At 41.7% G+C, this 15,804-nt stretch overlaps 1 protein-coding gene across 1 annotated transcript; it reads right to left on the bottom strand.

Annotated features, from left to right (window-relative positions):
• Window positions 1-351: 351 nt before the first annotated feature.
• POMP (proteasome maturation protein) lies at window positions 352-15,432 on the bottom strand. Its single transcript, XM_058186142.1, has 6 exons — window positions 15,320-15,432; window positions 8,051-8,148; window positions 5,774-5,834; window positions 3,712-3,813; window positions 1,752-1,845; window positions 352-843 (listed from the first exon to the last, which is right to left on the bottom strand). Exons 1-6 carry the CDS (start codon window positions 15,320-15,322, stop codon window positions 776-778), a joined length of 426 nt encoding a protein of 141 aa, XP_058042125.1. The 5' UTR covers window positions 15,323-15,432; the 3' UTR covers window positions 352-775.
• Between the last annotated feature and the right edge of the window lie 372 nt (window positions 15,433-15,804).

Raw genomic sequence — 15,804 nt, 5'->3', positions numbered from 1 at the left:
AAGATTAATAACTGGCTAATAGCCAATACTGCTACCAAATATTAGAAGCGTCCTGACAAAAAGGAAACTACAAACTCTTATCAAAATGAAGTTCTTCTGAAGGAAGAGTGCCTGCCAAGGAAATGAAGCTCAATAGAAAGGTATTACTTCAGGCAGACGAAAGAACGTATTAGAGACTAGTACCTGCTCTTATGATTAGTTATCACCAGATTCAGCTTCTGTCTTAAAACGGCATTAGTGACAAATAGGCTAGCGCTACATTGCAACTCAACAGTCTCCTAACAAAAACAAGTCCTGCTTGGGGTGAACAATTTTAAAAATGCTATTGAACACTCAGAAAAAGTCCCAATGCTTATTGAAAATGTTATTTATTGTTTAAAAGACATCAACAATCAGGAGCAAAGAAAAATTAACAGCAAATCTCTTGCTTTAAAATTGCAAAAAGTTTTTCTGCAAAGATTTTCTAATCCTAGCAGTTTCATATTTTCCTGTTTCTGAATATATTTTAATGTGTGGCCTTCTCTAACTATAAATATGAGCCACTATAATGTTGGATATAGTCATATATCTTTTTTAAAAAATCCAATTCATAAGACGTTTGACAGTAAACACAGAGCAGGATGTTTGTAATGTTTATTGTGCTTTTTTCACTGAGTTGCTGAGAAACTGCGTATCAAAACAAGTAGTTTTACTTTCACTTAATTTAGTTTATTTCAACCCTCAGAAACATGGGTAAGAAAGTTCTGATGAACAGAAAAAGCTGTAATGTGAAGTATTATAATAAACCAAGTTTATGTTCAACCATCATATGAGGCTCTGCCATTAGTTCACTTTGTGCAGGATCTGGAAAAGAGATTTAGTAAAATGTTAATTTAAGACAATTGAAGGCATGTTTGGCAGAAAATAGGTCACTTATGCATTATACTTCTCTTCATTTAATATATATTGAGCAAATTTAATTTTATTCACGTCTGAATAAAATCTAGTATTTGTTTCTTATATAACAAGTAATTTCTTTCAGGTCTAGACATTGCACACAAATATTTCGTCTCTTCTCTGCAGACTATACAAAATATCTAAATGGACGGTTTCACATATGAAAAGGAATTCTGCTAGATTGGACTGAAGACCTATTATGATCCATCTTTTCCTGATAATAAACTACTACAACATAGTAAACAACTACAAGCTCAACTTAGAACAGTTCATTTAGTGACCATTCAGTTACAACAGCACTGAAAAAAAATGACTTGTAACTGTTCTACACAGTTACAAACTTTGCAGCATCCCCATGATCATAATCAAAACTCAGGTGTTTGGCCACTGGTTCAAATTTATGACCGTTGCTGTGTCCCAGGGTCACATGAACACCTTTTGCAACCTTTTGACAAGCAATATCAATGGGGAAGCCAGATTCACTTAATAACCAGGCTACTAACTTATCAACGGCAGTGTTTCACTTAACAACTGTGACAAGAAAGGGCAAAATTCACTTAACAAATGTCTCACTGAACAATGGAAACATTGGGCTCAATTGTGGTTATAAGTTGAGGACTATCTGTAGATGCCTATTAAAATGTTTAAGAAGCCCAAGGGGCAGGAGACAAAAAGTATGTCCTTAGGTTGTTTCTATTACTAGCCCTCAGCAATGTATGGCCATGCATATAACTATGCCAACATGGGAATATGACCAAGTTCAGTCTTGTCTCCCTAGAACTTAAAACTTGTCTAAACTTCAGAAAGATCCTTACCGCCAAAAATATCTTCAAAACCAATGCAGTCGTCATTGCCTTTTAAGATATCCAGTGCCAGATTAGAGCTGTGAAGGAAAGGCAGGCGCTGGATCTACAAAAGATTTTACAAGTTAGCCATCCATATTTACTAATAATCAGATATATTAAAGGAACAAGCGAAACAGTATCAAGTTGCTGTACTTTTTGTATTCCACCCATTTAATGTTTGAAGGAGGATGTAAATGTAGCATGAAATGTACTGAAAAAATACATTCTAAAAATATGAACTTTACCATTTTGCCACCATACAGGAATACTGCAGTTAAACTATATCTCCCCTCTTCTTCTGAAACGTCAGCAAGAAGAAATAATTGTTCTTCAAAATAATATTTCTGTCTTGGCCTCACATTCATTTTTGACTAGTTAATGTGATATGATTCTTCCATTTGAAAAATAAATTACTGAAGGGGCGGGAAGACACACAACTTTTCAGGCAATAGAGGTATCGGTGTTAATTAACAATATTTTACATCATATTTAATATCGTACAATGGCAAATTCTGTGAAGGGGTAATTCCCCTAGGAAACACGTAATGCCTAGTAGGGTTGTCTAAAGAATTTGAAATGGCTCTGCAAGGGGTGAGTGAAGCTTCCTTTAGAAGCCTCACACAATTCTGTGCGTACGTATCAAAAAGTTAATTTCAGTGCAGATACTGAGAGTTAGTCCAAATAAATCCAGAGCACTAATTTATATTTAGTTAATAATCCTGACAAAACATATGTCGCTACCCATTCCCTTTTGGATAAAGCAAACTCAGGCAAAACTCAGAGAAAGACTAAGAAATAGTAAATTAAAAGAATATAGAAATGAGATATGAAGTTCAACTAAATCTGTTTTATACTATGGATGCTCAAGTATACAGTCCCACAATTATAAATCATCATCTTGGGCCATGCCAAACTTATAAGTGCTCAACTTACATAACAGAGCCATATTTTCCATTATAAATCATGACAGCCACGATGGCACCCACATTACTGGACCTGATTTGATATTTTTGTGGTGGTCGTTAAGTGAACAATACAACCATTAAGGTAATTTATGTATTTCAATGGGTTTTTCGCTAGAAACAGGCTAAAGAGGCACAAAAATAGCAAAAACCATTTTAAACAGCAATAGCTGTTTACCACTTTACAGTAGTATTACAGTCCCCACTAAGCGGTTCACAGAGTTGCAGTTTACTCCCAACAATCTGGGTCCTCATTTTACCGACCTCGGAAGGATGGAAGGCTGAGTCAACCTTGAGCCGGTGAGAATCGAACTGCCAAACTGCTGGCAGATGGCAGTCAGCAGAAGTAGCCTACAGTACTGCATTCTAACCACTGGGCCACCACAGCTCTTCAAATTGCAGTCATGTGACTGGAACACTGCAATCAGTCACAAAATGAGCTAGTTGCCAAGCACTCTAACTGCGGTCATGTGGCTGTGGGGAAGTGTATGCAGCCATCAGAACTCAGCCGTAATTTTTTTGGGGGGGCGGGGAGGAGGGCTGTCATAACTTTGAATGGTCACTAAATGATCAAATGGAAGTCAAAAAGCACTTGTACTGTGGAAGCCCTAAACTAGTACCTGGATAGAGGCTCTGGATAGAACAAAACAAGCTTAGATACAATCCTAGCAAAATTAACTTTTTTACCCATGAACATTTGGACATTTTTGAACATGAACATTTTTGCCCATTATTTGGGGAAGTATAAGATGCCCTGTTAATAGCTACCTTAAATATTATTGTCCTGGAGTTTTTTACTTTATGCCTTTCTCCCACATTTTCATTGTGTGTCATGTTCAACATTTTTTTCAAACTGAGATAGATAATAATTAGTAGCCATTTTAATTCTGTAAATTTTAATTCGTGTTTTAGATTTTTAAAAATAAACTAAAATCTGGAAAATATTTTTTTGTTGAAAATAAGCATACCTGTTTCGCTGCTTTGAATTCCATTTGCAACTTTAATGGTGCATGTAGCCCTTGAATATTTCTCAGAGTCGAAAAGTTCATTTTATCTTGAGTTAAGGAAAACTACCAAAAGAAATGGTAAAAACATTATTTTACATTCGAGGCAGACAGATGTGAATTAACTTAGAAAAAACTATGCACATAGAGAATGCTATTATTCACTTTTTTCTCACTGTCCAGAAAAAGAAAATCTCCTCTCCAGAATAAGAAAGTTTAAGCATGTTGTGGCCTATCGGCTGCCGGCCCCTCCAGCAGCCAAATCAGAGGAGGAGGAGACATGGGAGTCAGGATCAGCATCAGGGCAACCTGGGAGCTCCGAGCGGGAAGAGAGAATGGAGCTGGCAGAGAGAGAGACAGAGGCGGAGCTTGAGCCGTCTGTCAGCCTTGAGATGGAGAATCAACAGCCCCCAGGTCTGGAGGTGGTTGATGAAAAAGAATAGGAACAGCTGGGTCCAGTGCCTGACTCCCGGCTGCACAGAAGGCAGAGAAGGGTAGAGCAATGGAAAGCTGTGGGCCGATTCTGGGGAAGGAAGAGCCACTGCTAACAAGGCCCTACCCTAGCTCTGGGGATAATAGGCAGGGGACAGAGATGAATAGGTGTGGCAGACAACTATTCATCTTCCGGCTTGATGGACTTTTTAGGCTGCAAGATAAATTTTTTTGCTGGGGCTGCCAGCATTCCTAACAAAGGAATCTTTTGAGCTCACATCAGAGTGTTTGTCATGTTTGGGGAGCTGGGTCAGAACAAAGCATTCCTTTCCATTAACATACAGCTTTCCTGTTTTACACCAACTGAATTCATGTGATCCGCACGTAGTGAACAGATGAATGATCCAAATCCTACACAAATCACCTACCACCAATATATTTGGCATTGTCCTCTTAACTTTGGCTATTTTGAGAAGGGAAAAGAGGTGACTTTGCCAAAGTTTTATGAGAATCTGGGCAATTTATCTTACTAGTCTATTTCATCAAATTTGTACAAATTTGAGTATAGTATTATGTAATTATAGATTAATTTCTATCACATAAATCTTCAGACTTACCGTATTTTTCAGAGTATAAGATACACCTTTTTCACCCCAAGAGGGTGAAAAATTGGGTGCATCTTATACACCGAATGTAGCCCTGGCCACCCGCCAGCTCCCACCCTTCGGCCTTGGCGCGACATCTCAAACGGAGCTTTTGAATGGAAAACCTCTCAAACAGCCTCCAAAAGCTCTGTTTGAGAGCCACCTTTGCGGCCTCCAAAAGCTCTGTTTGCAAAGGAGCTTCTCTTTGCAAAGGCAGCCTCTCAAACGGAGCTTTCGGAGGGTGAAAAAGCAAGGCGCAGAGACCAAAATGGCAACCCAAAACAGATGCTGCCTTGTCGGACCGGTTCCGTGCTTCCCTGGCTGTACTCACTGGAGCGCCTTGCGATGATCAGCTGCATTTTTGAAGCTGCCTATCTGCCCCAATGAGGCACAAGCTCACAACCAGTGAACCTGTTGCTAAAGTTCACCCCTGGGAACAGCGGATTGGAGGTATTCCAGGAGGCTGCTCCACCAGCCAATCAGCTGCTTCTGCTGAATCGGGCTAATGTGCTGAAGCTGACCAGGCTGTTTGCTAAGGATACTAGCCAGATGAATGCAAGTAGGATGGATGAATGGATGCAAGTAGGCAGAGGCAGAATGTTTTTTCCCCTTATTTTCCTCCCTCAAAACTAAGGTGCGTCTTATACTCCGGAGTGTCTTGTTATCCATTTAGCCTTCTCTAATGTGATATGATTGACAGCAGGAATTTTAAGTTCCAATGGAATTTTCAACTTCACTCATAAAGAACCCTACCAAGGTGTTCTTGTACTCTGCTATCATTTTTGCAGCTTGTACTAATTATTCAAAGGTATCTATTCTGTAAATTATTGGTTGTTCAGAACGTCTCAGTTTTAGTTCAGGAACCTGAAAAGATACATTTTGCTATGGACAGGGTTTTTTCATATCTATAACTACATCTGCACCTATCTATAATATTCGCTTCTACTTACATTCTTCTCTGAAAGTTCCAAAGGATGAACAGGAAAAAGTTCACTCTTCACATGTGGAAAGCTACAAACACAAGTAAACAGAGATACCACATAAAATCTTATGTCAAAGTCTTGTGAATGAAGGCAAATATACATGTCAGTCTTGTTTCCTTCACCAATTTTAGAAGCCATTCCAAATACAGGCTTTGAATTCTAAAAGCCTGAAAATCTGACAGAAACCAGAATTATTTTAATTATTTTTTTCTTCATTTTTACCACTGTAATGTTCACTATACATTATATTTTCCTTAGCACATTTATATACTATTGAAAACATTTTAATTGTATTCCACGAATTTATCAGTGTCCTTGAATTGTATCAACTGTGAGATAAATAGTTCTTGTATACAGGTAATCTTGACTTAAAACCATTTGTTTAGCGACTGTTCAAAGAAAAAAAGTGACTTATGAGGTGTTCTCACACTTACAACCATCACAGCATCTCGATGGTCACGTGAGCAAAATATGGGAGCTTGGCAACCGGCATGTATTTATAATGGTTGGAGTGTCCCAAGGTCATGTGATTCCCGTTTACAACAGGGATCTCCAACCTTAGTAACTTTAAGGCTTGTGGACTTCAACTCCCAGAGTTCCTCAACTCCCAGAGTTCCTCAGCCAGCAAAGCTGGAGTTTGTGGAGTTGAAGTCCACAAACCTTAAAGTTACTAAGGTTGGAGACCCCTGATTTACAACGTTCTTAGCCAGCTTTCGACAAACAAAGTCAATGGAGGAGGCTGCATTTGCTTAACAACAATATGATTCATTTAACAACTGCAGTGATTTCCTGTGACTGTGGCAAAAAAAGGTTGTAAAATCGGGCACAACTTGCTTAACAACCATTTAACAACAACGATACTTAGCAACAGAAATTCTGGTCCCAAATCTAGTCATAAGTCAAGCACTGCTTGACTTATTTTTCCCTTAACCAGCTAGTTTGATGTAGTGGTTAAGGCATCAGGTTAGAAACCAGGAGACTATAGGTTCTTGTCCCACCTTAAGCACAAAGACATCTGGGTGACTTTGGGCTACTCACTTTCTCTCAGCCCTAGGAAGCTGGCAAAGGCAAGCCAGTTCTGAAAATCTTGCCAAGAAAACTATAGGGATACGACTGAAGGAAAGGATTTTTCCCCCCATGACTGATAACATTGAAGATTTTAGCCTTGTTTTGCTTACTCTTAAGTGACCCTCTCTATCAGTTATCAGGATATTCTCAGTTAGCACTACGGTGTATCTATTGTGAGAGAAAAATGAGGCATGAGTATTTCTACAGTAGATAATATGCGTGAAAACTAGGCTGACCACTCTAGAGTTCTGTGTGACATATGAACCCAGACAAAGTTATTATATAAAATATATCTTAGCATGGTGTGTGACTCCAAATATTCAGTAGCCTGGTCATTTACTTATTTTACTACTAAATTGCTATCAACCGTTCGCAGCCACATATTTTCCACAATGATTTGGTTACTCAAGGTAAAAGAATTCCAAAGAGACAGTGCTACAGAACTAGTAAGACAAAATTAGCTTTATATTTGTAGAGTCATACAAATGTTTTTGTAACAAAAGGAGTCAGCTTCAAAATCTTCATTCACAGAAGTCTCGCTCATTTCCGGCATGTAGAACTATACACACTTGCACAGACCCCTTACTCAGACATCAAGCTGATGGAAAATGGCAGCTATCTACTACTAATAAAAGAAACTTTTCACCTGATTCAAGAAAATGAATTGGTTCCACTACCTAAGGTTGGAAGCATTCTGGAGAATGTCTTAGGGCCAAAATTATGTGGAAATAATCTATATATTAGGCATTTATTTATTAGAACTGGATGACTGGGTTTAAGTTCTAAAAGTTATTAAATATTTTTATTGTAAGAATAAGGTAAAGTGATATTTGGAAAAGGGAAGTATCCAGCCCACAAGTGACAAATGGACTCCATTCCTTTGAAAGTTATCTTGATCTTGAACATTTCTATTAAGGAATTGAAGTTATAATTATACTAAATGATTGACAATCTGGCATATCCAAATAGATTTAAGTTTCAGCTTATTACAAGCAAAGATCAGCCCTCAAATAAGATGCTAGTCAAGAAATTGACTGGAACTTGGAAATAAACTATTTCCACACTATTTTTCACAAAAGTATACAAAGGTCAAGCAGAAGCATTTTTTATCATTGTGACTTGATCTGATTACACTGGAAATTCACCCTGATATTTCTATAAACCTCAGGTACTTACCCTTTGTGTATCACATCATGACTTTCAAATGTTCCACTAGCTGAAAAATCAGGCACTGAAATGCAGTCCTTCAGCTGAGATCCAAGCCCTCTGGTATTCTTAAACAGAAGAAAGCTATTATTGTAGACAGGCAACATTGTTCATTTTAATACAATTAAATTCTGTGCAACTGAGACTTCAAACTTTGCAATAATTGCTTGTTAAATACAGATGGGTCCTTGACTTACAACCATTCATTTAGCAACCATTCAACATTACAATGGCACTGAAGAAAGTGATATGACCATCTTTCACACATACAACCTTTGTAGCATCTCCAGGGTCATGTGATCAAAATTTGGATGCGTGGAAACTGGTTCATATTTATGACAGTTGCAGTGTCCCAGGTCATGTGATCACCTTTTGCACCTTTTGTGATTACCTTCCGACAAGCAAAGTAAACGAGAAAGCCAATTTCACTTAATAACTATGTTACTAACTTAACTGCAGTGATTCCCTTAACAACTGTGTCAAGAAAGATCATAAAATGGGGCAGAATTCTTAACTGTGTCACTTAGTATGAGAAATGTTGGGGTCAACTGTGGTCACAAGTGGAGGACTACCTATAGATGACAGCATTCAAAGTCAGGGTTAATGCAAAACATTTTTAAATCATTTTTTCCTGTTTACTACACTTTTAACACAAGCATATTATCTTGTAGTAAATTTGGGTTGTATCACTAAAGCTCTAACAGTTTTGATCTATTCTGTCCTGTCAAAATAGCAAAGTAAGTTAAAGCTTAATCTATAAATTGTTTCGACCTAATAATATAATTAGATGCATTGATAATTAATTTACACAGAGTGCAACTCATCATGTAACTTAGCTGTTCTCTGACTTGCTAAATCAATTACTTTGGTATGCAGGCTGTTCTTAAACAGTTCTTGAGACTACACTTTCTACAACAATTAATATGTCACAAGGCTTATTGCAACTACTAAAATCTTTTTATAAAACAATACAGAAACATTTTTATTATACTGTTATCCATACACTTGGTCAACTCAACACAGCAAACATAGTACTCCGTACAACAATACCATTTACACCTTTGTTCCTGCAATCTAAGTAAACATACTTCTATCAAACTGTAAAAACCAAAGAGAGTTCACCAAGAGACTTGCCACAATGGCAACAATTCTTTTTGCATTTAAAGCAGTGGTTCTCAACCTTTATAGTGCTGCGACCCCTTTAATACAATTCTCCACGATGTGGCAACCCCTTTAATATAATTCCCCACGATGTGGCGACCCCAACCATAAAATTATTTTCATTTTGAATTTAGCACGCCTGAAGCCGTATTGGCTAGCGATCTGAACTGCTTGCGATTGCCTTGAGGATGGAGGCATTAAAGCGGAGACTCCTCCCCTATTAAGTTTATCGCGCCTGAAGCCAGATTAGGCTAGCGATTGGGAGTGATTGCAGCTGGCTTGAGAGGGAGACATCAGAGCAAAGATTTCTCTCTTTTTTAATTCATCGCGCCTGAAGCCGAATTCGGCTAGCGATTTGAAGAGCCTGCAGCTGGCTTGTGGAGTCAACCATTGGAGCGCGATTCTTCGACTCGCAAGTATACTTCCCATATTTCCGATGGTCTTAGGCGACCCCTGGCAAATCGTCATTCGACCCCCCAACGGGGTCCCGACCCACAGGTTGAGAACCGCTGATTTAAAGTATCTCTAAACATTCTCACTTCCAGGAAGATGAAAGGAGCATAGCAACCATAAATTTGGGTTAGTTACTAAAAAGTTTTAGAGAGAAAAATTATAGTTGTATTTTTAGCAGCCAAGTACTATATCTATATGATAAACAACGAAGAGGGAGGGACGAAGAGAGGGAGAGGGAGAAAGAGAGGAAAAGTTGAAAACTCAGGGATATGGAAAATCCATTATAAAACAAGCAGAGTATATAAATTGTAGAACTTACCATAAATTGTAGAAATAAGGTCTGTGATCAAGATAAAGAACAAGACTACCTAATGCTTTACCTATTTAGTGACAGTGTCCCCCCCCCCCAAAAAAAAAATTAAATATTCCCATATGGTTGTACATAATTCTAAGATGTTCACTATAAACAACAATACAATGAAATAAAATTAAGACCATATGACAAACAGTCATGGAATATAGAATAGACTACCGTATATACTCGAGTATAAGCCGATCCGAATATAAGCCGAGGCACCTAATTTTACCACAAAAAACTGGGAAAAACTATTGACTCGAGTATAAGCCGAGGGTGGGAAATGAGGCAGCTACTGGCCAATGTAAAAAATAAAGATAGAGCCAAGTAAAATAACATGAATATTTATTTGAACGAAAAACAATAAAAGTGCAAAAGGGGGAAGGAGGATTCCCAGCTTTAGAAAATTTAGAACTACGCCGCCTTTGGTATGACCTGAGCATAGCTCATAAAATTATCTGCTACAATGTACTTCCTATCAATGACTACTTCAGCTTCAACCACAACAATACACGAGAACACAATAGATTCAAACTTAAAAGTGAACCGCTCCAATCTAGATTGCAGAAAATGTGACTTCAGTAACAGAGTTGTTAATGCCTGAATGTGCTACCTGACTCTGTGGTCTCTTCCCAAAATCCCCAAAGCCTTAACCAAAGACTATCTAGTATTGACCTCACCCCATTCCTAAGAGGTCTGTAAGGCGTGCATAAGAGCACCAGCGTGCCTACCGTCCCTGTCCTAATGTTCCTTTAGTTGTATTCCTTTTATGTATTCAATTCATGCTTATATTTATATAATTATTTAATATGTATTTGACAAAATAAAATGAATGAATGAATGAATAGAATAGAATAGAATAGAATTTTTATTGGCTAAGTGTGATTGGACACACAAGGAATGAATGAATGAATGAATGAGTGAGTGAGTTACTTCAACAACATTGTCTCACAGAAATTGACAATACAACTGCAAGCATGAAAATGAGTCCTCCTTTAGCTTCCAAGGGACCAGGGTGCCTCTGAAGGTCAGTGCTCTAAGCACTAAGAACCCAGCACAAATCTAAGCCTGTATGCACACCAATAGTGAAAATACCCTGCACAGTGTCTCTTGGCAGAAGGTTAATTTTCATAGGCGTTGGGGTGGCTCTTTTTTTTTTGGCAGGGCAATAAGGGTCTCTAATATCATTAAACCCAAGTGTGAGGAAAAGACAGCAGCTAAAATGTTAAGGCCAGTTGTGTGACCTTCTCCAATACAGTTGGCCTGGCTGTTTGCCAAAACTTAAAACACCCTCCCATCCCCCTCCTGCTAAAGCTTCTTTCTTAAAACAATTGTGGTCTTTGCCTTTCATGTCGCTCAACCTTTCACCTGCCAGGTTCCTAGCCCTTCACCCTTGACCCACTGCTGTGTTTGCTTAGCATTGTGTCGACTTTAGAAGTCTGTGTGTGTGTGTGTGTGTGTGTGAGAGAGAGAGAGAGAGAGAGAGAGGGAGGGAGGAGGGGGTGCAAAGGGGAAGGAGGATTCCCAGCTCTAAACAAAGGAAATCCCGGAATGCCAGCGCGAAAGGCGGTGCTCGCGTTCCTCCTCCCTTGCTCAAAAGCCCCAATAACCTTCACCAGCAAGGCAGACCCCCACGGGAAGGAAGGGGACGGGCTGACTCACCGAGCATCTGGCTGAAGAGCAGCTGCTCCAGGTCACCCAGCACGGTGACTACTAGCTCGGGATCGACCTTCAGGAAAGCCTTCTCCTCCGTCGGGGCCCCCTTCCCGGCCGGTTGAGTGGCCGTTTGGGGCGGCCGTTTGGGGCAGCGCCGCCGAAGAGAAGGAAGGGGACTAGGGCACACAGGCGCGCACACACACGCCCAGCTTCTGAAGCACGGAGGGAGAAGAAAGAATGAAAGAAGGGGAGGAACGGCCCCTCCTTTCTCTCTCTCTTTCTCTTCCAGCGCCGCCGAAGAGAAGGAAGGGGACTAGGGCACACAGGCGCGCACACACACGCCCAGCTTCTGAAGCACGGAGGGAGAAGAAAGAATGAAAGAAGGGGAGGAACGGCCCCTCCTTTCTCTCTCTCTCTCTCTTCCAACGGGAAAACGCTCTTTCGCTTGCGGGGGAGAGGAGGGAGGGAGGGAGGTAGGTTGGCTTATTCAACCCTTCCCGGCTAGCCATCCAGCCCTTCCCAGGAGAAGGCGAGGAGTTTTGGGCGAGCGACCTTTTTGCTAGAAAGCGGCAGCGGCTGCCCCGACACCACCAGTTGGGGCGGGAGCCGGGTGAGCCGCAGTAACTCCCGCCAGGCTATGCATTGGCGCGGGGAAGCCCTGGCGGTGCAGTCCTTCTCGGCTGAGGAGGAGGTTTCCCGACGCGAGCTTCGCCGCGAGAGCCACCCAAAGGCCAGAAGAAAAGGTCATTCCATCGAGTAATGGGCGAAGGCTCCTTCCTCTCCGCCTTACCCATGCTGTGCGAGCCCGGCTGGGCTGCAACCCCGCGCCGCCCCTCCTTCCTCACCCCCCCGGGGCTCGCGCTCTAGCAGCCGCCAAGCTCAGGCCGGACTCGGCAGCTCCCCATCAGCACTCGCACGGCGCGATTCGGGCAGGAGGAGTCGGGCTCGCTCCGTGGCGGTGGCGGTGGCGGTGGCGGCGGCGCCACCGCCACAGAGCGAGCCCGACTCCTCCTGCCCAAATCGCGCCGTGCGAGTGCTGATGGGAGCTGCCGAGTCCGCCTGAGCTTGGCGGCTGCTAGAGCGCGAGGCCGGGAGGCTGAGGAAGGAGCGGCGGCGGTGTTGCAGCCCAGCCGGCTCACACAGCATGGGTAAGGCGGGAGGAAGGAGCCTTCGCCCATTACTCCGATGGAATGACCTTTCTTCTGGCCTTTGGGTGGCTCTCGCGGCGAAGCTCGCGGTCGGGGAAACCCTCCCTCCCTTAGCCGAGAAGGCTGGCGGCTCCCCTGCCCAGCCCTCTCACTGCACCACCAGGGCTTCCCCGCGCCAATGCACAGCCCGCCAAGTTTGCGCCGTCCGCCCACCAGACACGGGAATGGGGGCCGTCCTGGGGGCGACAAATCCCGCGAGACCTCGGCGGGCCCGCTCCCCATCCCTCCCATGGGAGTCCATTCGGTACCCCCTCCTGTGCGGGGTTCCCGAAGACGTAGACTCGAGTATAAGCCGAGGGGGCGCTTTTCAGCACAAAAAACGTGCTGAAAAACTCGGCTTATACTCGAGTATATACGGTAATTTATGAACTGAAACACAAGCTGATGTTATACTATGAAGCCAAGATTCCCACAAATATTAGCAACACTTGTTTCCTTTCCCACCATCAGCTTTTCTTGTTTATTTTAACTGCACCTTATTTCTGTCTCTTTCAACCAATCTGCATGGGTTATTACACCACATAATCCTGACATGAATCTCCAGGCATTTCCTTTGCCCAAACACACACCTCAATTTTACAAATATTTAGAGTGTATAAATTTAAAATGAGCTGACTTATTAAAGCACAAGGCCTAAAACTGGATAGATTAAGTAAATAAGAGGCTGAACTGCAGGAAATCCTTCCAACAATGACACTGAAACTAATGTGCTATTGCTTCCCTATGGAAGTGAAATATTTGCAAAGTAAATCCTGCAAAAATCTTGCCAGCAGTCAGCGATCCAGCAAAAGTAACCAAGAAAGGTCTAGCTAGTCCCAGGGCAAAGCGAGTGGTTGCGATTGTTCAAAAGCTGCATTTACATTAACACTAAGAGTGATGCTTCCATATTTAATGAGTAAAATGTCTTTTTATACATGGCTGCTTAGAACTCAATTATCTCCACAATTTCTAGCCACTGCTGGACTTTTTTTTAAAATCAAGTATTCATTTCATTTTTATGTTTAGTTGTCCATCCCAGTGTGATGATTGTATCACTATTTGTTTGTCTCCATAAATAATGCAAATGTTTATGTGTTGGATCTTGTCATCATAGTTTTAATATTTGCATGCAGATACTATTTCTTAATTGTGGTGTTTACATTTATTTGCAACTATGCTTTTTAGCAAAATCCATGTAAAATTACAGATATCCACTTTAGTTCAATACATCCCCTCAAATTCTAACAACACTATTTGTCAGCATATGCTTTTGTATTTTCCTTATAGCCTTTGCAAATAATGGAACTTGTTATATGTTCACCTGTATCAGTCAACATAATTTTTTTCTTCTAGACTGATTCAGCAGGATTAACAAAGGCAAAAGATCCAATATTTGCATACGGATATTATTTTCTAATTTATATCCAGCCTTTTCTCCAGCGCCAAACATTCCCTCTTCTAATTTTATCCCATAGCTATAATCTGTGAGGTAAGTGGGCTGAAAGAGAGTGGCTGGCCTAAAGTAACATCAACTTCCAAAGATGAGTGTCTACTTCAACTTGGGTTTTTCCAATCTTAGTTTAATATTTTTGGAGGATTATCATTTTTCCATCACAGCTGGGTTTCCAAGCACTGCAGTCATATTTCTGGGCTACAGAATGCATTTGAAATGGAAAGCAGGCCTAGATGTAAACCCTGCAACCAATTCTACTGTCTTAATCCAATTAGCATGTGAAGTCCATGTAAATTTTTTGACAAAAGATCAGGCTCTCTAAGCAGTATAGAAGAAAAGCAAACTGACAAGTAATACAGCCTCCACCCCCTTTTTTTTAAAGGAAGCATTCGGCTGCAGTTGCACCAGTATAGCAGCAAATGAAAAAAACGAAACTGTCCTTATAAACCTTTTAAACGTAGCAATAGCTTTACTAGCCGCCCCGAAAGCCTGAATAAACTGCTAAAATAAATAAAGTATTAAATCGTGATCCTTTACCCACCGATATCCTGCAGAAATCTAGAATTTGAGTTACTTGGCCAAGAAAACCCTCCTGCTAGTTAAGAAAGGAAAAAGAGATGCAGAATCCACAAAATTGGGGAAAGACTCCACGTGACAATGTAGCCGCACTCTCGGAACCAAGATACCACCAGGCCTGCTTCTGATAACACAGAACCCCGTCGGGAAAGCCAGGGATCAGCCAGCATTGAACGTTAAAGCAATCCCCCCACCACCACACACACACACACATACACTGCCTAAAATCCCGGTTCTGTCCGGCCCTCGCTCCACAGCACGCGAGAATCAAACGCTCTTCGGCTCCTCGCGGCGGATCTTCCCACATTTCCCTTTCTCGTGCCTCGCGTTCCCCCCCCCCTTTCGCCCACCAACCGCGCCTTCTTCACCTCCCTTCAACCCCGCAACGACCCACTCACCATCTTTGCGCAGTCACCGGCGGCTACTTGCTTCCGCAGGCTCCAGGTGACGTCAAATACGCCCGCCCCGACGTACACGAAGTTCTCGCGCGACGGGAGAAGAAAGTAAGGGTTGAGAATGAGCTCGGGGAGCGGGAGGGGGCGGGGCTTGGAAGGCTCCTCTACCCGCCAATAGGAGGCGGCCGCTTGCGGAGAGAAAATAGTTTTCTACTGTGCTGCGTTTATTCTTCTCCCTTTGTTTACAGCAGGGGTCTCCAACCTTGGCAACTTTTAAGACTGGTGGACTTCAACTTCCAGAGTTCTTCAGCCAGCAAAGCTGGCTGAGGAACTCTGGGAGTTGAAGTCCACCAGTCTTAAAATTGCCAAGGTTGGAGACCCCTGGTTTACAGGGTGGGAGGTGAAGCGTCTCGACTTCACAAATTATTGCAGTCATTATTAGGTGGTTTCTGTTTCTGATAGTCCTGCTGGGATATTTTCTCACAGTT

The sequence above is a fragment of the Ahaetulla prasina genome, chromosome 5 (assembly GCF_028640845.1).
Source record: "Ahaetulla prasina isolate Xishuangbanna chromosome 5, ASM2864084v1, whole genome shotgun sequence".
NCBI classification, from domain to species: Eukaryota; Metazoa; Chordata; class Lepidosauria; order Squamata; family Colubridae; genus Ahaetulla; species Ahaetulla prasina.
This window is presented reverse-complemented; position numbering and strand designations above follow the sequence as displayed.

Excerpts from the sequence above, each read along its gene's own strand:
- POMP (XM_058186142.1), bottom strand. Across the intron at positions 5,835-8,050 it reads CATGATGTGATACACAAAGG|CTTTCCACATGTGAAGAGTG; the intron begins GTAAGTACCTGA and ends TTGTGTTTGTAG. Across the intron at positions 844-1,751 it reads TTTTGAAGATATTTTTGGCG|ATCCTGCACAAAGTGAACTA; the intron begins GTAAGGATCTTT and ends TCTCTTTTCCAG.